The sequence below is a fragment of the Microcebus murinus genome, chromosome 3 (genome assembly GCF_040939455.1).
Source record: "Microcebus murinus isolate Inina chromosome 3, M.murinus_Inina_mat1.0, whole genome shotgun sequence".
Taxonomy (NCBI): Eukaryota; Metazoa; Chordata; class Mammalia; order Primates; family Cheirogaleidae; genus Microcebus; species Microcebus murinus.
Window position 1 is genome coordinate 30,198,320 of NC_134106.1, and position 23,057 is coordinate 30,221,376.

At 42.6% G+C, this 23,057-nt stretch overlaps 1 protein-coding gene across 1 annotated transcript in view; it reads left to right on the forward strand.

Moving 5' to 3' along the window:
• The first annotated feature begins 4,565 nt into the window (after positions 1 to 4,565).
• QPCT (glutaminyl-peptide cyclotransferase) overlaps positions 4,566 to 23,057 on the forward strand; it is a 32,450-nt gene continuing 13,958 nt past the window's right edge. The window contains exons 1-3 of the mRNA XM_012788450.3: positions 4,566 to 4,906; positions 13,939 to 14,085; positions 20,016 to 20,294. Coding sequence (XP_012643904.1) covers positions 4,667 to 4,906; positions 13,939 to 14,085; positions 20,016 to 20,294 — 666 coding nt within the window. The 5' untranslated portion in view covers positions 4,566 to 4,666. The remainder of the gene's footprint in view (positions 4,907 to 13,938; positions 14,086 to 20,015; positions 20,295 to 23,057) is intronic.

A 23,057-nucleotide genomic window follows, 5' to 3' on the forward strand; every position in this document is an offset into this window, starting at 1 on the left:
TATACATAGTCTTTAACCATGGTGGAATTAAATTTGAGGCAAACAAAAAGATAGCAGGGAAAGTCTCAACCATTTAGAAACTAAATAACAATTTAAACAACTCATAGGTAAAAGAAGAACTCAAAGGGAAACTAGAAAGTATTTTGAATTGAATTAAAAAAACTCAACATACTAAAATTTGTGGGGTGGCGTTGAAGTAGCTCTTAGGGGGAAATTGTGATGTCTGAGTCCTCTGATTAGAAAGAATGAAATATTGCAAATTAATGACTTACACTTTCATTTTATAAAACTTAAATAGAATGGGAAGGGAATGTCAAGGTAAACCCAAAGTAAGCAGAAGAAAGGAAATAAAGATTAGAGCAGAAACCAATGAAATAGGAAATAGGGCAAATATACGATAGACAAAATGAGTAAAATCAATCACCTATTCTAATGGTTAAAATTAAACACTGACTATTGATGAGGGTGTGGAGGAACTGAAACTCGCACACACTGCTTGGGGTTGTGTAAAATGGTATAACAATTTTGGAAGACAGTGTGGCAGATAGGTGGGTGCATGGACTTAGGCAGTGGAGGGATGGATTATAAAGGAACCGGAGGAAACTTTGGGGTGGTGAATGTGTTCCTTCTCTTGATTATGGTGGTTTCATGGATGTATACATCTTGTAAAGGGAAAAGAAAATCTCAGGACCACACCCTTCAACTCGTTATGCAAAAGGGAAGGTCAAACTTGAAGGCTGAATCACGCAACACCCACTTCCAAACAAATAGCTGTTACTGACATTATGCAGTCGCCAGATCTCCAGGGAAAGGCAAGAGAACTCTCTCATCTACAATGACTGCCCTCACAGATCATTCATAAGGAAATTCCTTGCTAGTCTCCCATAAACAAGGACATGCAAATTGTAACTTTAGGTCTACAGGTTAAGTCTAGCTCCTAAAACTAAAGTCTGCTGGATTCTGCACTAGTAATATTGATTACAAGTTTATATTCCCAGGTGCAGAACAGAGACAAGACAAGATCAATCATTCTTCCACCTACCCAGGGACATCTACATTACTGATTCTTCCTTTATTCCCTTTTTCTCTTCAAACATTCACTTTATCTTATGTAAAATGTGGATTTCCTGGGCCTCACAAGAATGTAACCATTTGCCTCACTACCCACCTTCCTCTTCCTTTTTCTTTCTGTATGCCTTATCTCCTATAAATACTGACTTTCCAAATTCCTCTTCAGAAAAAAACAGTTACAGACACACAAGCAGTAAAAAATACAGTGACTACAAGTATAGTTGTTTTTTTTTTTTTTTTTTTTTTGAGACAAAAGTCTCACTCTGTTGCCCAGGCTAGAGTGCTGTAGCATCAGCCTAGCTCACAGCAACCTCAAATTCCTGGGCTCAAACGATCCTCCTGCCTCAGCCTCCTGAGTAGCTGGGACTACAGGCATGTGCCACCATGCCCAGCTAATTTATATATATATATTTTTTAGTTGTCCAGCTAATTTCTTTCTATTTGTAGTAGAGATGGGGTCTCACTCTTGCTCAGGCTGGTCTCCAACTCCTGAGCTCAAATGATCTGCCCACCTCGGCCTCCCAGAGTGCTAGGATTACAGACGTGAGCCACCATGCCCGGCCTGTTTTATTTTAATAGCATAGTTTTGTGTCCTATTTTGATTAGTGCTAAGGTGCCAGCAGTTTTACCCACTACTGCTTTTGCAACATCAGTCCAAAATCAATGCAAATATTGGTTTGGTATTATTATAAAAATTGTTTGACTTTAGAGATATCCAAAAGGGTCTTGAGGAATCCCAGGATCCATGGACCACACTCCCATGATTTAGTAAAATCTTCTGCTCATTACTGCATTGGTATAATGGTGTCATTTTAAAGGTGGGACCCGGTGTGGGAACATGGTGCTGTGGCAGGTTTGTGGAAAAGATTCGTTTTGGTACTTGGGTCCTTCACACCTTTCACATCACAGTGTAGAATCTGTACTATAATGGAGGGGAAAGTCTCTCTATTTGTGAACAGAATGGTATCACTGTGTAGACAATTAATTTTTTTCCATGATGAAAAACAGGGCCTGGAATTTTATTTAAAATGTAAAAGTTATTGGTTATCTTCCATAGGAAGAGTTAGAAGAAAAGAAAATTTGTAGGAGGGAAAAAAATAGCAGATATAAGGGATTTCTAAAAGTTTTCTGAATGAAGGCGGACAGTAAAGAAGAATGAGTGAGGGCAGGAAGAAGGATATTTAGCATGTAAGACACAAGAAAAGGTATGAATAAGGAATGCAGGACTATATAAATAGTTGCATTGGATTTGTAGATTTGTGGGAAGTTATCAGAATAGCCCACGTGAATACAAAATAATTTATTGAAATCAGCCTCATGGCATGAAGTGTTTTAGATTCGTGCCAGATACATCACACGGATATGATTGTGGTGAATACAGAGATACACAGCTCATATCCCCCCAGGGAAGGACCCTGCTCCTGCCGCAGGAGACCTCCTGACAGACAGCCTCAGTGGTCAGCTCTTTTGGCTGTAGAGCAGCTTGCAGGAAATCACTCCATTGAGGCGTGGAGATAAAGCCCCAGCCATTTTGGCCCACCATGGGACAACTCTGACGGGCTATTTCGGCTTCAAGGCTCCCTAGGGGGTTGAGTGCAGCTGTTGGGCCCACTTTGCTGCTAACTTCTACCTCTGCCCTGTCCTGTCCCTCCTTCTTCCTCCCACAGGGGTTTGTCCCAAGAGCACTGGCGAATACACATCCTGCATGCTCAACTCTGTTTTGTGGTCTGCTTCCTGCAGATACCAAACTATAACAGCATCTTACTGGCTTAAATATAACCAAGACTGGAGAACCCTAGGGAATAGAAAATCATCATCAAATTCTGTGTTAACATTTTAACGTATTGCCATATTTCTTATTTTGAATTGCTTACACTTAGCATGGTATTATCTTTCACATTTTGTTTCACCTAGGTTTGCTATTTCTACTTCCCCTTTTATATAGGAATCATACTGTGAAAAGATAAAAAGGTATTAGGGTAAGAAAAACAAATAGTTTCATATTACCCAGCCATTCAGGAAACCCACTATTTCAAGGTTGGTCTAGGCAGCAAGAGCAGAAATATATTGGGGAATGTGATAGTGGTTTTGTTCTGAATATCAAACCAATCAATAGAAAGTTCTTAAGTGGTCTGGTTATCTGAACTGTCCATGGATGTAATAAAGAAGCCATTTAATTTTATTTAAGTCTGGAGATTTAACTTTTCACTGAAAACTCTGGGAGATGAGTAGGGTTAGCAATTTTGAACATCAGAAAAGGAGATACTTCCATCCTGTCTTCCCTTGTAGCTCCAGAGGGGGGCAGAACAGTGGATTCCTAGGGAAGCCCTCTCTCTTTTTACAAAACTCACTCTTAGAGCTCAGCCTAGGAAAATATTAATAGAATGGGTGGGCTTTCTGTCAGCCTTCATTATCTTCAAACATTTGCTCTCTGGGAAATAGTTCTGTGTCAGTGTCCTTGTCCTGATTTTTGGGGGAACTATATGTTAGGGGGAGATGACTCAGGGCAGGCCAAGCCCTGATCCTCACTGTGGAGGAACAAGAGAATGGTGATGTAATTGTCCTGACTATTTAGCCCAGAAACGTACAGGCAAAATTGAAATGTTTTCCCCTCCTCCTCGCAAGGCTTATCTGGATAACAACGACCTTTGATGTTACAAAGTTGTTAAAATCGTTTTGGGCTATTCCTTTTGGGGGCATGCATTGGAGAAGGTGACTGCCTTCAGAGCCACTGTGAATATTTTAGATCTCATTTATTTCAGATAATTACTTCAACCATACTTTTTTTGTTTTTTCAGACCGGGGAAGAGTGCAGTGGCATCGTAATAGCTCACTGCAACCTCAAACTCGTGGGCCCAAATGATCCTCCTGCTTCAGCCTCCCGAGTAGGTGGGACTACAGGTGCGTGCCAATTTTTCTTTTAGTAGAGACTGGGTCTTGCTCTTGCTCAGACTAGTCTAGAACTCCTGACCTCAAGCAATCCTCCCACCTGAACCTCCCAGAGTGCTAGGATTGCAGGCGTCAGTCACGGCGCCCGGCCCTCAACCAGACTTTTTAAGTTGGCTAATTTGGGAGTATGATGGTGCATCTCCCATGAAGCAAGGCAACTATTTGTGAGAAAAAAGAGAAAAAGATCAAGATGCACTGTTACAGAGGAAATACTTTTTCTTGAGGATTACAGTCCAGATCTTCTTTAGAGGGTCTCAGTTTCCTCATCTGTAAAATGAGATTAATGGGTTCAATAAGGGCACATCAGAAAAGCGCAGAGGAAAAGTGCCTGGTACAGTGTTCAGCAAATGTTGAGTCCCTGTCCCCCTCTTCTTTAGGAGCTGTGGGAAACACTTCCTAACTCCCAGGGAACTGATGAATCCTTCCTCCCCTTTCTATTCCCTGTTTTGGCATTGGAGATCATATTATAAAAAGGCTCTTCCATGTCCCTTCCTTTCATCCTCTTCAAGATGAGGAAGTGGCCGTCCGTGTTGGCTTGGATTCGGAAGCTTGTGTCACCCAGGGCCTCCCAGCCCCGGGGTTGCCAAGGTCGGGGAGGAGGGCTGCGGCTCGGCCTGCGCCGCGCGGCGGGAGGCGACCGGAGGCGATGGGGAGGCGGCGCAGTCGACCCAAGGGTGGAGAAGTGGGAAGGCGAAGGACGCGCGTTCCCGGGCTCGTGACCGCTGGCGGCCCGGGGAACAGGCGCCCAGACGGCCTGGGAGAGATGGCAGGCGGCAGGGGCCGGCGCGTCGTGGGCACCCTCCACCTGCTGCTGCTGCTGCTGGCCGCCCTGCCCTCGGCAGCCCGGGCGGTCAGTGCTGGCGCCGCAGCCTGGACCGAGGAGAAGGTGAGGGCTGTTTCGGCCACGTCTGTACCTGGGCGGCTCCTGGCGGCTGCGGGGACCCCGGCCCAGCCAGCCCTCGCTAGGCAGAGCGGGAGGCGGGGCGGGCCGCGGTCCCCAGCCCAGGCGCCCGCGCCCTGACCGGTGCCCGAGGACTCGGGGCTCTGCGTCCTCGCCGGGGAGCCTGGGGCTGGCCTCGGGCTGCTTTGGGTACGCCAGGGGGCTGGGTGATGTCACCGGCCTCCCCCGGGCTGCGGTCTGACGGGGTGCTGATAGGCACAGGAAGCGTGTCTCGCCAGCGGCGGCTGCGCGGGGAGGTGAGGGCGCATCGCCGCCCACGCGCGAGCCGGGAGGCCGGCTGTCCCCGCTCCGGCCGCCGGGCAGCGGGCGCGCCTGCGGGTGTGCCCACGGCTCCCGCGGCTGCGTCCGCCGGTGCTTCGGGGCCAAGTGACCCCCTCCCGCGGTTGCGTCCGCCGGTGCTGCGGGGCCAAGTGTCCCGCGGGCTCAGCGCAGACGCGTGTTGGTTTTAGATTTTTAAGCGAATCGCTTATCGGCCTTTTGGCTAAGATCAAGTGTAGATTTTTAACACTTGGAATAAAGGACCTTCACTGGAGATCCACTTTACTTTAAAATCATTTTCCCCCCTCAAAAGAGGGTACATGTCATTTTCAGAGAAATTTATCTAGTTGTAGGTGAAAAATCTCATATAGGGAACTTAGGATAAGAGTGATTTGCAAGTTCCCCTGCGTGAAGCAAATCGGGTTACAATTATTTCCTTTTCTTGTGTAACAGTTTTGTGCAAATGTTAATGGCATTAGAGTAAAACGGTATGTTTATAAAGATACTGAGAAAAGCAGCAAAGTAAAGAGATCTAAACTTTGACAGTGTGATTGAACAGGTCTTTTCGGTGCTTGCGGTGCGCCTGTATTTACTCAAGCGTTTGAAATACGGGGCACACCGGGGAATGCTCACTCCTGCCCGCACACACGCGTGTGTGCAGGAATAGCCCGCTTCAGTTCTGGATCGTGCTTACTTGGCTTCACCATTTAGGAGGTCCCCCTCACACATGGAGACCACCCGTCCCTAGGAACCTGGCTGGGGTGAGGGAAGTCAATGCAAGAAGAACTTCATGATAAGAAAAACAACTTCTTCAGTAGAAGAAGCCCCATGAAGAAGAAGGTTGAATTATACAAACACAAATTCTCTCTTCTGCTTCACAGTGAATACCCTCCTGGTCAGAAATTGCAAAGGGGATATTTAAAAACTGGAATGTGAAGCCACACTAAATATGTCTTTATGATACATCTAAGTGGAAGGGAATGAATGAGGTGGAGACCGAATGAACTGCTCTGAAAAGATCACTTGTAGGTGTGTGTAGGCAAGGGGGAATTTGTGGATGGGAGAAGGTGCTGTGAGTCTTCAAATGTTTAAAACGAATGAGAATTTAGCTTTTGAGAAATGTCTTCTAAAGAACGAATCCCCTTTTATCTTAAGAAGCTTCTGATCACTGTTCCATGGAGAAACTGAATGCTTTCAAATGGTATGAGCGAATGAAGCAAACGGTATACGCAAATGGCAATCAGCCATGAATTTCTCAATTTCTAGCTCCCTTCCCCTTTATTCTGTAGGCTTTCGTAAAGTCTTGCAGCCTGGGAGATGAATCAGCCCACACGAAAATACATGCCTTCCTGCTTTTTATGGCATTTGACTATGGTAATTATATGAGGCACGACCTTGGTACATGGGTCTGCCAACAGGTGAGGCGTGGTATAGAAAGCATCCATTTTGAAATCCATTTCTTTTGTTTTGAAATAAAGGTGTGACTCTTTTAGAGTCACCAAATATGTAAAAGTAGATCAACCCCGGTTTATGGTTGTATTCAGAGACTATGATTTCATTATTTGAAACCTGGAAACAATTTTTTCATAGTAATAATATTATAAATTATTAGACTGTCAGGTGGACACACAGATGTATATGTAGGGGCATTGGTGTCTGGGTACCAGGTGTCTCATATAAACATAACTATCTCACCTGAACTTCAGAGTACCCCTGTTTGAAGAGTACATTCATCCCCAATTTATAGATGAGGACACATGACCACTATGTACTAGCAAATTGAAGACCTAAGGTTTGGCTGAAGCAGAGATTTTTCCTTTCCTCTTCTACTCTGTTCTCTAGAGGTAGGTGGGTCCTGGCTGATGTACACAGAACAGTGTGCAGGTAGTGCAGGGGTGTGGGGTAGGGAGGTTGGAAGGCCAGAGGAGCACCTTACGTTCCCTTTCTGGGTCAGAGCAGACCCTAAATGGAGTTCCAAAACAGGTAGTTTGTTTTTGGTACCTTCTCTTCTCTTACTCCTTATTTTCCCCTTTCCTTGATGTCCCGCATGCAGCTCAAAGGTCATCATTATTCTGGGATTTCATTCATATTCCAGAGTTGTTTCTCCTGACTCCTTCTCCTCCTCCCTTGATCCCCAGCCCTGTTCCTTTAGTACAGGTCCATTAGTACAACATTGGCAGCCAGCTGTTAAATCAGCCCTCTCTTAGGTGCAAATGCTTGATGGCTGTTGAAAGGGCTTCATATGCTTGCTTCGTTTATTTATTTATTTATTTTTATTATTTATTTATTTATTTTTGAGACAGAGTTTCACTTTGTTGCTCAGGGCTAGAGTGAGTGCCGTGGCATCAGCCTAGCTCACAGCAACCTCAAACTCCTGGGCTCGAGTAATCCTACTGCCTCAGCCTCCCGAGTAGCTGGGACTACAGGCATGTGCCACCATGCCCAGCTAATTTTTTCTATATATATTAGTTGGCCAATTAATTTCTCTCTATTTATAGTAGAGACGGGGTCTCGCTCTTGCTCAGGCTGGTTTAGAACTCCTGACCTCGAGCAATCCATCCCCCTTGGCCTCCTAGAGAGCTAGGATTACAGGTGTGAGCCACAGCACCCAGCCATTTGCTTCATTTATTTATGTATTTATTTTTCTAAAATTGCTTGTTTCCAGACATATGCTTTTTTTAGGGACAAGGTGTCACTCTGTTGCCCATGCTGGAGTGCAGTGGCAGGATCATAGCTCACTGTAGCCTTGGATTCCTGGGCTCAAGCAATCCTCCTGCTTCAGCCTCCAGAGTAGCAGGGACTACAGGTGTACCACCATGCTTGGAGAATTTTTCTTATTTTTTTTGTATGGAGGGGGTCTCAGAGATGTTGCCTAGGCTGATCTGGAACTCCTGGGCTCAAGCAATCCTCCTCCCTTGGCCTCCCTAAGTGCTGAGATTACAGGTGTGAGCCATTGTGCCTAGCAGGGCTTCATATTTTTTAAAAAAAGATATTAGCTTTAATAAACTAAAAAGTATGGCTTCTGTTGAAGTCTCCTAATTATAAAGTTAACATGTGCTTATTTTAGAAAACTTGGAAAATACAGAAAAGTATACTAAAAAGAAAACTAATGTCGCCCATAATTCCACTATTTAGAGATAGTTAATAGGTAATTGATCATAACAGATAATTGCTGTTAATAATTTTGGTGTTTTTATTTCTAGTTCCGTGTGTGTGTGTGTGTGTGTGTGTGTGTATGTGTGTATATGTATATATATATACATGAGGAATGAATGAGCTAACCATATAAAGTGCTTAGCACAGTGGCTGGCTTGGGGTAAATGTTCAATAAGGGTTATTTTAAAAATAAACACATGAATATTTATTTCATACTAGAGATCTTGCTGCATATACAGTTTTATATCTTGTTATGTTGCTTAATAATATGAGTATTTCCTTAGGCCAGGAAATTCACTGAAAGCATCAGCTGATGATTATAAAATCATCATCATTCTATAATTTAACTGTTTCTTTATTCTTGAATATTTAGATTATTTTCAAATTTTCTCTATTATAAAGCTAGGACCCAATGTATTTTAACTGATAGAATTTTGCTTCATTATAACAAAGGTGAGTAGAGAAATTCAACTCATATTGGGGATGGAGGGGCAGATGTTTTGAAGGGAGGAACCACATACAGAAGAGTTGGTTTCACCTAGGAGTCCTCCTTCACTGTCAGCTCTGGTAAACCGATAACTGAGTCTTTAGCATCTCACATTTTTCTGCTTCTGGAGCTGTATGTATTCTGAAATACCTGGAGTTCTAAAAGTTCTAGGGTTCCTCTTTTCCATGGTTCTAAGAGTCCTTAGCCATCCACTCCTCCACCGCGCATGGTTCTTGTGGAAGCAGTGATGGACGCTCCAAGGCAGGAACAGGGAGGTCCGGGCTGGGCTAGCTGTTGGTAGGGAAAGGAAGACAAAATGTCATTTTGGACTGGGCACAGTGGCTCACACCAGTGATCCTAGCATTCTGGGAGACTGAGGCAGGAAGATCACTTGAGGTCAGGAGTTCGAGACCAGCCTGAGCAAGACCAAGACCCCATCTCTACTAAAAATAGAAAAAATTAGCCAGGCGTGGTGGTGTGCACCTGTAGTCCCAGCTACTCAGGAGGCTGAGGCAGAAGGATTGCTTGAGCCCAGGAGTTCGAGGTTGCTGTGAGCTAGGCTGACACCACTGTGCTCTAGCGCAGGCAACAGAGCAAGACTGTCTCAAAAAAAAACCAAAAAAAACCACAAAAAGAATGTCTTTTTGGAGTTTCTACCATCTGGTGGGTAAGCACTGAAATATCCATTTTACAGATAAGTGATCCTTTCCTAGTCACAGCTAGTAAGTGAGGGAGATGAGATTTGACTCTAAATTGTTGTGTTTAAAGTCTGCACTGCTCTGCTTTTAGGTAGAGGGCCGCTTGCATTTAGAAGAAGACAGATGTTGTCTTATCCAGTTCCCCACTCTTGCCCAGCTACATTTGTAATGTCAGTGGCATCTGACACACAGGAGTTCAGTAAATGCCGGCTGAGTTGACTTTGCAGCAGGCAGAGGTGTTAATCTGAGGGCTGCCTGGAAGGCAGTCATTTCCATCCATTCCATGGGATGGAAACTGGACTTGAATTGGCTGCACTTCTGCAATGATCTCCCTTTAACTCTGGTTTGGAACCTTAAATTCCTCTGCTAATTGGGCCAGTTCTACAAATTATGAAATTAGAACCCTCTTTGGCCTGGCACCATGTGATTAGCATAGAGGAGATTCTTCAGGATATCTGGTTCACACTATTTTAGCTGAAAGATTCTTGTCACCAGAGCAGACTTATTGTCCTTTCTGCCTGGATGAAAAGACAAGGCAGGGGCTGTAACAGAGCCTCATTCCTCTGAGAACGCCTGCACCAATAGAAAGTGCTCTAAGTGCCTTTCAACTGAAATAAATCTCCAATAAGTTGGGTTTGCACTTAGCATTGGGCTCAACGCTGTTTTTGCCTCAGTGACTTTCCTCTTGCTGAGCCCACACTTTCTTTCCAGGTTTCCTCTCTTACTTGTTCTTCTCATCTCCACATAGGTTTTTATATTTATTGAGTTCTGAGAGTAACACTCCTTAAAAATTGAATACATGCTACTTAGGTTGCGAAAGTCAGATGGTTTTCCATATAGGGCTTTAATGAATAGAAGGGTTTAAGTAATCAACTGAGTGTGGTGGTTTCCTTTTCTCTATCTTTCACTGACTGGAAAGCTTTTATCTCTGTGATTTCACAGGGACATCTTTGCCTCCAGAGAGGCAAGGTGAGACAGGGCTCTTTACTGAAGTATGTTAATTAAATGGTTGAACCTAGGAGATTGGGGAACAAACACCTATAAGTCTCTAAATTCATGAGCATCAGTGAGCCTATCTGCTGAATTTACCCTTTATTCATCGATTAAGCATTTGGTAGTGCTGGTTGCCAACTAGGTTTCATCCACAGTATCTCTTACAATTAGAGATCCTGAGGCAGGCGGCATTTATTTTGTTCCTGGTTTTTTAAAAATATCTTAAGAGCTTTTTCAAGCCTCTATAAATTACCTATTTAAACATGAGCTTGATTTCTTTTTACTGTGGACATGGAGCGAAGGATTATGTAGGCTCTGGGGTAGGGGAATGGATAATAAATAGATAAGAAGCCACTGCTCAAACAGCCTTTGACGTAACACGTCTTGATTGTCACAGTGACCACCTGGGCTAACCCTGCTCAGAAGCATTGACCTCTGAAGTTCAAAAAGAACAAAGCCCATTGACATTGAACCACAGTATTTGCTGGCCATCGCAGCAGGTGGACACCTGTCTCTTCTGTCTTTGAATGCACCTGTTTGTGCATTCAACTGATTTGGTATTTGTAACAGCAAAAAAGCCCATTTAATTTTATTATTATGTAAACACAGTCTTAGCAAAGATAGTTTTAGAAACATAGTTCATCTATTGATTGCTTATTTGATGAATTTGCCCAGTATTTATTGAACGCTCAGTATGAACCAGGCCCCGTGTATCCCGTGTAGGGAAGAGTGGTAAACAGGAGAGAGAGTTTCAGCCCTCGTGGAGCTGATGGCCTGTTTGAAATCCAGACATTAAGCAAGTAAACACACTAAGAAGTGGCCTCCAAGCTGTGACCTGAAGTGACAGGAATTAGCCAGGTGAAGAGGAGGGGAAACAACCTGAAAGGCAGAAGGCACTGTAGATGCCAAGGTCCCAAGGGAGCAGAGCCTCAGAGCACTTTAGTGCCTGGACGAGTGCCAGAGTGACAAGCGTGCTGAGAAGGGACAAGGGGAAGAGATCAGACAGGCTGCTGTTGGCTGGATTGAGTAATAATTAACCATGGAAGTCTTCTGACCTCTCGCCTCTGTTTTCCTCTTTTTCTGTCTGTACATTTCTATTGTTTTGTCTTTGAGCTTCAGCTTTCTTCTAAAAGGGTTATTTGAGAGCTAACATGAGGACTTAGATCCTGGAGGTATCAAGAAATTTAAAGCCTGCAGTGACAAATTTATTTAAGGAAATATATTTTAAAATGCATCACCAGTGAACAAACACGAACCTTCTGATGTTCAGGCACAGCATCCGCATTTAGGAGTAAAGTGGAAGTGCAAAGATGAGGCATGAGGCAGACTAGGACTAGCACGGGACTGGGAAGCTGCAGACCAGGGATCTTTTCATGGATTTACTAGTAACTCTCCCGCCACCTTGGGACATTGGCTGGTTTCTATGAACCTCAGTTTCCACTGATACCGATCAAGGAGGTTGGGCTAGATCATCTCTAAGGGGCTTTTCCAGCTCTACAATGCATTCTATATCTCTTTAGTGTGTGACAGAAGGGAATAGCAGAACTAACACATTCTATATTTACTATGGCAGTTTGCATATATATATGCTCACTTAATTTCACTTACCCTAGGATGTAGGTGTTATTACCTCCATTTTACAGATGAGATTGAGCCTTAATGAGGGTGAGTAACCTGGCCAGAGTCACAGCTAGTAAGTGGTGCGGTTCGGAGTTGAGAGGGTCTGTCTGATCCCACAGCTCATGCTCTTTGCATGATAAATACTGGAGAGTAATGCTGAACCATCTCAAAGTGCAGGTGAGTATAAGTAATTAGGCACTAAACATTCTCTAATTCCAGTCTCTCAATAGCTGCATGAAGTGGTTCACATGGAGTGAAAATACTCGCATGATTACTTAAACATATTCAACTAACACTGGTCCTAGTCGGAACTGTAAAACAGACAAGCCTCCCTTAGTTTCTGTTTTGCATTCCAAATAATTCAATATCCTTATGTTACCTTCGTCATTCACCAGGTCAGTCACACTCTTTCCTTTGAGAAGTAACACATTCTGTTAATAAGTGCCTGAAAACCACGCAATGAATGAATGAATGATTCGTCATTACTAGTCTCATATGAAAATACAGAACTTATAAAGTCATACCCAAAATACGAGTTTAAATGTTATGTTTATTTAACTTTATTTTTTTATTTTTATTATTATTTTTTTTGAGACAGAGTCTCACTTTGTTCCACAGGCTAGAGTGAGTGCCATGGCATCAGCCTAGCTCACAGCAACCTCAAACTCCTGGGCTCAAGCAATCCTCCTGCCTCAGCCTCCCAAGTAGCTGGGATTACAGACATGCGCCACCATGCCCAGCTGATTTTTTTGTATATATTTTTAGTTGGCCAATTAATTTCTTTCTATTTATAGTAGAGGCGGGGTCTCGCTCTTGCTCAGGCTGGTTTCGAACTCCTGAACTCGAGCAATCCGCCCGCCTCGGCCTCCCAGAGAGCTAGGACTACAGGTGTGAGCCACCGCGCCAGGCCTAACTTTTTATTTTTATTTAATTTAATTTTTTTTAGAGATAGGGTCTTGGTCTGTTGCCCAGGCTGACGTGCAGCCTCCAAATCCTGGGTTCAACTGATCCTCCTATCTTAGCATCCTGAGTAGTGGGGACTACAGGTGTGCATCACCATCCCAGGCTAATTTTTTAAATTTTTTGTACAAATTGGGCCTTGCTATGCTGCCTAGGCAGGTCTTGAGCTCTTGGTCTCAAGCTATGCTCAGCCTCCCAAAGTGCTGTAATTACTGGCATGAGCCATCACTCCAGCTATTATTTAGCCTCTTCAGTTTCACTTAACTAATATGTAAGTATACATAAGAGTATGAGCATTAATAGAATATTAAAATAATTTTAGAGTCTGGTGAGGTGGCTCATGCCTGTAATCCCAGTGACTTGGAAGGGTAATAGAGTGAGACCCTGTCTCTAATAGGTAAATAAATACAATAATTTTAACTGAAGATAAAAATTTTACTATTTAGTGGGTTATTGAATCATCAAGCTTAGGCTGACAGGAATTGCAACATTCATCTGAGTCAGCGCTGTCCAATAGAAATAGATAACAAAATGTACAGATGTAATTTTAAATTTTCTAGTAGCTACATTAAAAGAGCAATAGGTAAAACTAATTTTAATAACATACCTTGGCTGGGGGCGGTGGATGTTAAGGGGCCAATTTTAAAGTTGAATGTTTTAATTTAACTTGTTTGACATAAAAGTTATCCTTTCTTTTGAGGGCTAGAGGAATTAATTGCAAATGTGTGAGGATCTTAACATATTATGAAACGATGGCCAGTGAAACAATTGTATTTAATCCTCAGAATCATCACCAACCAGCCACGTTGAATTCATCGTCTCTTCGGCAAATTGCGGAAGGCACCAGTATTTCTGACATGTGGCGAGATGACTTACGGCCCCTGCTGAGAGAGCGATACCCCGGGTCTCCTGGAAGCTACGCTGCCCGGCAGGTGAGGACACGGCACACAAACCTCAGGTTGTTGAATACTTTGTTCTCACACGAGAGATAACGTTATGGCTGAAGGTCTAAGTTGTCTAATATTCAGATCTGTCATCTCATTACTCACCAAATAAGCAACCAAGAAAATCACAACTGAGAGTAGATGTCTGTTCTGAATTAAGTGATATATGTTAATCTAAATGAGTTTATGTGTGAAATCTCTGTCTGGGGTACAATATAGTACTAAGTCCTTAACTCTTGGCCATTTCAATGACACACCCCCATGTTCCCAACCAAGTTTTTTTGAATCTTAAACAACCAGCATCAACAGCCCTAGACAGTCCTTGCTTGCAGGTTCTGGGCCAGGAGTGTCATGGTACTGTCAGGCCCTCATTCCCCTTAGGGAAATTGTGTTCTCCCTGGAGGGAGGGTTAAGGCCAGGGTTAAGGCTACTTTCTCCAGGATGGTGTTTCTCAAACTTATGACTCTGATCCACAGTAAAAATATATTTTACATTTTATACACACAAACATACCGATATATTTAACTGAAACAGAAGTTCTATGGAAAATACTTTTATTACCTGCATTTCACTCTGATGTTGTTAATTCTATTTTACTAGTTAAAAAAAAATGCAGGTCATGACCTGTAGACTGATTTCAAGACCCCCTGGTTTTACTACGGATGTTTAGAAGACTCTGCTGTAGAGGGTAGAATAAGCCAGAAGTGGGACTAGACATTGAGTATCTCTTTGTTTCCTTACTGTCAGTCTCCCTAAGCAATATGAAACCCCACCTCCGAATATCTGTTTTTCCAAACTAGTCCCATTTCAAGGGACAGCTTGGGAAGGAGCTGGGATTGGCTCCTCATGTCCCTCCTTGGAGACTGCTCCACCTGCCTAACTCTTCAGGCAAAAGACAGTGGCACCCATTGCTGTGCCCAGAGTGAGACTTGCAAGGCCCAGCCCTGGAGCCTTTCCTTTCTACCCACTATGTGTCTTTTCCTCCCCGCTAGCCTCTTGTCTTTCATCTGAACAGCTCCTGCTCCTCCTGAGGAATTAGATGGTGGAGACCCTAAGAGCACTTTAGTTCTTTCTAACGTTTATGTAGAGTGAGGAATAATAGTGATGCTAGCTGACTTCCACTGAGCACTTTTTCCAGGTCAGGTGCTTTACTGAGCTCTTTGCATGGATCATCTCATTCACTCTTCACAACGGTGCTCCCGTGTGGAGTCTATTGTTGTTCCAATGTTATGGATCGAAAAAGACCTGAGGTTCGGGAATATGAATTCACTTGCCAAAGGTTCTACACGTTCTAAGAGGCCAGAACCTGCTCGACTTCTCCATCCTATCTCTGGAGAGCTGAGAGGAACCAGCTCTGTGGGACGGGCGCTCAAACGTCTCTAGCTCTGCATCTTCTCATGCGAAGTTGGAGAGAGAGGTACATACCATTCATTTCAACTATGTTCTTTGGGCCTCATCTCCCAGACACTTTCTTAAAAGAAGGGCAGAGCACTTATTGGCACTTTCCAAAATCCTCAGTTTCTCAGTAGGAAAAAATCTAGGTCTACAATGCTCGCTCAACTCCTTTTTAATACCTTCCTACCATTTGCTCAGAAGACCATATATACCAGGAAAACAGGCACATACTTGGAAACTATATGCAGTTTCAGTCAGGCCTGAGGTCCCTCACCTGTGGGCTCTAGAAATTCATAAACACAACAGACATTGCTGTTAGATCTGTAGCTTCAACAGAATGCGGTATATAGCATAAATGATATACAGATACTGTTGTGATTTTAAAGATACATATTCATTTAAAAGAGTTACTGAAGCCACAATACCATTTTCCAGTGTCACCAGGGAGTGGAAGCAAATGAGAAATTTATTGACAATGTTTTAGAATGTATGGGGAACTATTGCTGGGCTGCCTATGGGTGGTCTGGCTGACAGTTGTGCTAGACATCTCACTAATGAGATTTGGTTTCGTAATTTTTTGAGAATTTAATTTATAGAGACCTGTCCCCTAACCTGTGGAAGACAAAGGAGTTCTCATTTGGAAAATGAGGTAGGTGACAGAGGTATTATGGGGAACTACACTAATGGCCTTAATTTGACCAGGATTATATATTTTTATTCAGAACTAAATTTAAACAAGAATGATAGAATTTTTTTTCCTCGTGAGGCCTTTTGAGCATTAGATCAGATGTTTTATAAATTTATAGAGTTTCAGGGTTATAATTAGAGAAGACCTTCAAATATAAAAAAGAAGTGTGAACTTGATATAAAATTGGTTAGTGAATTAACTTTTGCAGTTATCAGTAAAGATATGCATTGCTATGGATTCTCCTAGAGAAAGATAATATTTTAGGGGACTCATATCCCACATTCTATATTTTTATGGTCTCTGATCAATGAGCCCAAAGTTGTCTATTGGATTATTAGAATATTTTTATTTTGAGGAGATAATTTATTTGTAAAATAAATAATTTGAAGGCATTACATTTCAGAGTATTTCATTGATTTCTATCAAAGACAGGAATAAAAAATAAATTTATAAATTAGGATGATAAAGTCTCACGAAGAGGCAAGCAATGTCCTTTGTTTAAAAGAGGAAAACCAGGCCAGGTGCAGTGGCTCATACCTGTAATCCCAGCACTTTGGAAGGCTGAGGTGGGAGGATTATTTGAGGTCAGGAGTTTAAGACCAGCCTGGGCAACATAGTGAGACCCCGTCTCTATAGAAAATATGAAAAATTAGCAGGGAATGGTGGCATGAGCCTGTAGTCCCAGCTTCTGGGGAGGCTGAGGCAGGAGGATTGCTTGAGTCCAGGAGTTAGAGGCTGCAATGAGCTATGACTGGGCCACTGCACTCCAGCCTGGGTGACAGCATGAGACCCTGTGTCAAAAATAAATGAATAAGTAAGTAAATAAATAAATAAATGAATAAATAAAAGAGGTGAATTAGAAACTTCAGGTGTTAAAATACCCTACAGATACACAGTGCATCTGGGCAGCTGAAACGGAACTTCTTCAGGGAAAGGCATGTACATCCCAGGGTGCGACCTCCACACAGGAAGCTGGCCTGCGGGACTTGCATGTGTGTGGTACACCCAAGGAAGAGACACCTGAAGTCCTCAGTGGCAGTCCTCTGACGATGATGTGTTTGCAAACTTAGTGCAAATACTAGCGAATCTGTTTCCTCCAAACAAACCTAGTCTATTGATGTCTACTGATGTAATTCTTTCTCAGAACCTGGAAATTAGAATTTGAGTTTAATTTAATCAGACCCAGGGTCATTCATTAATATTAACCTAGACTAAATCTCCCCTGCCACCCTCTTGGGAAGTAGAATGTCATATAGTAGTCTTTCTACCCCTCCCCCCATCTCCATCTCTATCTTTGCATTTTCTTCTTTCTCTTTCTGCTCAATCTCCATCTGTCTTCATCTTTGTCTCAGTCTCCCTCCCTCCCTCCCAATTCTCTCTCTCTGCCCTCATTTTAAAACCCAGATGTAGCATGCCTGGAGGGCCCAGCCTTTCTCTGCTTTGGAGTTGGGGAAGCACAGCTGCTTTAGACCCTGTCCCAGCCAAGCGCTCCCTGCTCAGGAGCATTCTAGGGAGAAAGCAGGCAGTTTGGAGAGCCTCCTCCAGAAACTTGTCGTGGGAACTTGCAGACTAAATCTGAAAGCCAAAAGCACAACAAGGGATATTGGTGACCTAATTAGATTATGCAGCCAATTTGATTGTTTAGAAAGATGATTTATTTTGTTGCTAAGATAAACAAAAGATATTTATACTGAATAAAAAAGATTACTTCAGGGAAAACTCTTGGGGGCATTTGCTGATTCTTGTGTGGATTTTAGTGTCAACTTAGACATCAGGAATTATACCTGAGACGTGGTTACTAGTGGAGAAATGAGTTTGTGTGTGAGATTTCTCTGAGCAATGCCAACAGATATATTTTTTAAAATCCCAACTTTGTAAAGTTGCAGGCTGCTATCTGTGTTCAAGAAGCCATTTTATGGAGCAGTTCATCATCTGGATACCAGATGTGCGGAGCATATGCTTTTTGTTGTTTTTTTTTGAGATGACCCCTTTTAAGGAATTTTTTTCCCCAAACTCTAGGAATAACTAATTTTCTTAATATGTGGAAAAACTTATCTTAGATGAACAGTGATTTCTCTCCATTCAAACTATTAAGGTTTTGTATCATATAATTTTACATATTCTCATTGAATCAACTTATATTTCCTGTTACAATGAAGCCATATTTACTGATAATCTACTGTGACCACCGTGAGCAAAGCACAATACTAAGAATTGTGGAAAATAACAAAATTAGTGAGCTTGAATTTAAAAAAGGTTATAAACATTGCTTTTGATAATGTGAAAAGACAACATGAAAACTTGTACTAGAAAAGGTAAGGTACTGCATGTATAATACTATTTAGGACAAAGTCCATCTGCTACAAAAAAGCAAGGAGTGAACAGCTGGGGAATCATTTGTTTATTTGGCTTTTGCAGAATTGACACTGTAGAATCAGTGTCCTCCCCCTTGTTAAGTCCCCTTCTCCTCGGAAGCTTCCTGCTGCAGTTTTTCCAAAGCCCTTGCCTGCGTGTCATGTCACATTAGTGAGTGGCAGGCCACAGGAGACTTGGCTAGGATAGAAAATACTGTATTTCCTTGGGGGAAAAAGCTCCTATTAGTTTCCTGTTATTGTTCATTTATCATCTGAAGGTCCATCCCTACTGGATGTTAATCGTGGGACAAATTGTTAGTTATTTTGATAGCTTGCCATTTGACTTTTTAGAAAATCATTTAAGGGAACTTACAAAGATGTATACAATATTTGGAAAAAACAGAACACAGTGAGAAAGAAAAATGAGGCCAAGGGAAAATAAGGTTGGGAAAAGGCAAATGAACCCACAGTGAACCAATCCACAAATTCTGGGTTCATAAAGAAGATACTTTCAGACCTGCAATGGTGCTATTTTTTTTTACTTGTTTTCTTCCATCAGCCATTGCATTGCCTATAAGGCCTAAGGTGACCAGGAAAGGTGGGGAAAGAGATTGTTTTTTTTTTTTTTACCAGCATTTTCAGTGGGTCTGGACCTGCCTTGGGTGCAGAGGGAAAGCTGCTTGTTATATCATTGTGGTTCGGAGTTGCTTATTGATTCTTATAGGGAGCAGAGATCTCAAATATCCTCCAACCATCCCTTGTTATGGGAGTTGTCTATAACACATTATCCTTAGCAGGTGGGCATTATTATCTTTTGTGAGTGATCATTACATATGAAGCATTTGGTGGACTTGGGTACACGCTATGCACTTGGTACAAAAAGAACTACCATTTGCAGTTCTTGCCCTCGAAGAGCTTAGGGTAGAGGTGGAAACCCTGGTGTATGACCCTGATGTATGTGATTTCTCAAACATGTCTTCAAAGCCTCCTAGAAACATTAAAAGTGGACATTAGTATTACCGAACTGGGTTTCTATCTCCTAAATTATGGACATGTCCATAATATTATAATATTGGTAAGTGAGAAAAGCAAGGGGCAGAATAATGTGTAAAGTAGGATTCTTTTTCTATAAAAACATATACCCCTCTGTCAAATATATATGTTTGTATGCTAGTATATTTTTATGCAAGCAAGGAGAAGCTATGTGGAAAGATCTACATAGAACTGTTACCATTGGTTAATATTAACAAGGGATTTATTAGTAAGGGAAAAGTTGGGGAGAGGAAGAGGATTAGCATTTCCTATAAACAGGAAAAATGCTATTAATTACAATAGCAATTAATAGCAACATTATTGCTATTACTACAATAAGCATGTATTGCAATTTTAACTTAAAAAGCATCATATAAAATTTTGAAACCATAGTTCATAAATGAAAACTGCTTGTTTAGATCTGAAATTTTGGTTTTTGTTTTGATCAGCACATCATGCGGCGAATTCAGAGGCTCAAGGCCGACTGGGTCTTGGAAGTGGACACCTTCTTGAGTCAGACGCCCTACGGGTACCGGTCTTTCTCGAATATCATCAGCACCCTCAATCCCACTGCGAAAAGGCACTTGGTCCTCGCCTGCCATTATGACTCCAAGTATTTTGCCCATTGGGACAACAGAGTGTTTGTGGGAGCCACAGATTCAGCCGTGCCATGCGCAATGATGTTGGAACTTGCCCGTGCCTTAGACAAGAAACTCCTTTCCTTGAAGGTATTTGTTTTCTGCTTATTGGTTCCTAGGATAAAATACATTAGCAGTAACTCAGAGTGAATTCTAGAATCCTTGGGGGATTGGGGAGGCCATTTAGACATGAAAACTTTTGGTATATTTTTATTCTGATTTGTTACAAAGTGATATGAGGTTGAATGGATATTAATTGGAAGATGACATGATTTGAAATGTCAACCAGGGGCAATAAACCTAAGATACGTGGCAGTGCATTCACTAATAGGCACTTGATTTCCCAGCCTTGAAGACACATTAAACTAAGCATTTCTTTGCCAAAAATGAAGGAGGAAGGTTGGTTCAGGCATAAGTATGAGAACCATGTATATTTCTTCTTGTTTATAGGCCCATGAAACATCACAACCTGATCTGAGAGATAGTAGCTCTTGAGTAGGGCGGAGGGAGTTGCAGTGCTCTGCTACTTCAGAGAGTGGGTAATTCAGACCTACGGAGATGAAAAACATGAAGCAGAAATGCATTATTGTTATTATCTGTGAATCTCGGCTCCATTTTATGTAGCATAGCAGAGCTTTTGTTATGCCCTCGGCTCAAAATACTTCTGGGACTCTCAGATGTTATTTCAGTCTCTGTGTTCTTCAGGGTATATTGGAAAAAAGTGCTAAACTAGATGAAGACTTTTCGTTCTGATATCAGTCATAACCAAGTAAACACAACAAAGCAAAAACAAAAAACTTTGTTCGCAGGAAACACATGCCTTTTTTCCCCTCAGAGCCTTATGAAGGGTCCAGCCTTTGGTATAATGGCGGTAAAGAAGTAAAAGGTTTATCTTGTAATGGAAGTAATAGAGATATTTGGTTCTGTTTTTGCTGGATGTGCTTGAAGAAAGCAGGAATTGTTTATACCCTCTCAGTCTCCTTTCACTGTTTTTTTGATTTTGTTTTGTTTTTTGAACCTTCTGTGATGCCTTTGTCCCGTGCTCTGCCCTGCTTTTACCCAGGGCCCTTCAGTTGGGTGAGGGAATTTGAAAGCTGATATAAAAGTTTAATTTTTCATATTTGCGTTCCCAGTAGAAGGACGTGAAATGAAATGAAGTATGATTTGAAGGTGCTATTCAGTGCTGTGGGTGTGTTTTCTCTTGGTGAGCTCCTCTAGCTTTTCCCACGTAGCTTAGACCTGCTGTTGGTGGCCAGAAACAGAAAGGACTGAATGAGTTGTTGGCTGGGAGTCACCATTAAGAAATTTTGAGTCAACACACACATTCTCTTAATTATCTTTTCTATTAGAGGTAAAGAATGAGGTGGAAAATTTTAGAAAAGGGCTGTTTTTGAATGCAAACTTTGAGAGTATCAGATTTATTCTTCTAGTTATACTTTAACTAAATTTGTATTAAGGAATTATTTTCAGTTCTTCAGTTGTCATGGGTAGGTGGTGGTGGGAAGTGACCTGGAAGGCGGCTAGAGAGTAGACTGAATTATTTCCAATTCTTTGCAGTATGTCTTCCCTCCTGTAATAGCATTATCATAACACATCCACATCCTTGCCTTGTAACTTTGCTGTGCTTTCCCGCCGTAGCCAGTTTTGATTCCTCACTCCTTCACTTTGGATATGGTGATTTGACTTGCCTTGGCCGATGGGATGTTAGTAGACGTGACACAAGCAGAGGTGTGCTGTCCTGTGTCTTTGCAATTGGCAGGAGAAGAACATGCCCTAGCTGGCCGCCAGTACCAGCAGGGGGATGACAGACACGTGGAACAGAGCCTGCCTGGCTGACCGCAGGGTGAGGCAGAGCCACTCCAGCCATACCCAGGCCGGATCAGTCCTTCCCCAGCTGACCCACACAGGTTGTATGTCCTGGGAGGATACATAATTGTTGTTGTAAGCCGTGGAGTTTGGGGTGATTTGTTACATGATATTGTTGTGTCATTGACTAACTGATACAGCACTGGATGGGGAAAGGCTGCAGGTGATTTAGTGACTATGTGAACACTGGTAACCAGGCATTTATGGTATTACCATGAAGACCTTCACAGATCAGGCCACTCAGGTACTACGCTGAGTTACTAGAAACTGAAGGCCATGGCTATTTTCCTGCTAACCACGAAATGAAGCACAAACAGCAGCTTACCCCATGGGACTCAGGATCAGCACCCACAAGAGTGTACTGCTAAGTAAACTGATGCTAAGAAAACAGAATGAAGGGAAATCATTGCATTGATCACTGGAGTCACCTGGCTGTTGAAATTTCAATGTGGCACCCAAACCAGCAAGCCTGCAGGAGATGAAAACCATTAATACCTCCTTTTGCCTCTGCCACGGGCTTGAGCAGAATGGTCCCAAGCAGCCTCATTCTGCCTTCGTGTTCTGTGATTGTGCTGTCTGATTTGGAGCCAGAACTTTGGAACTGGTCAAGGCCCTTTAAACTTAGGGCCTTTAGCTTAGAATGTCTCTGCTGAAGAGAGAGGCAGAGGGAGTCGCTAGGGTGATTGTGTGAAGGGAGACCTAAGAGAACAGGTGGGCAGCAGGCCTACGAGCCAGCCCAGGCTGGAGGTGTCAGGAGAGGGCTCCAGGAGGAGTACGTCCATCAAAACAAAACCAGACAGACTCATGAGAGACAAAAGTGCTATAGTATCTGGAGAGTTTGACCACAGAGATAAATTAGGCTCAAAGAAAACAAAGCAAATTAAAAAGAGGCATGTGGTGAGAAATAGGTTTGCAGAAGCAGGATGAACTGGATTGAGGGGTGTGTGTGTGTGTGTATGGAGAGGGAGAGAGAGAGGGAGAGAGAGA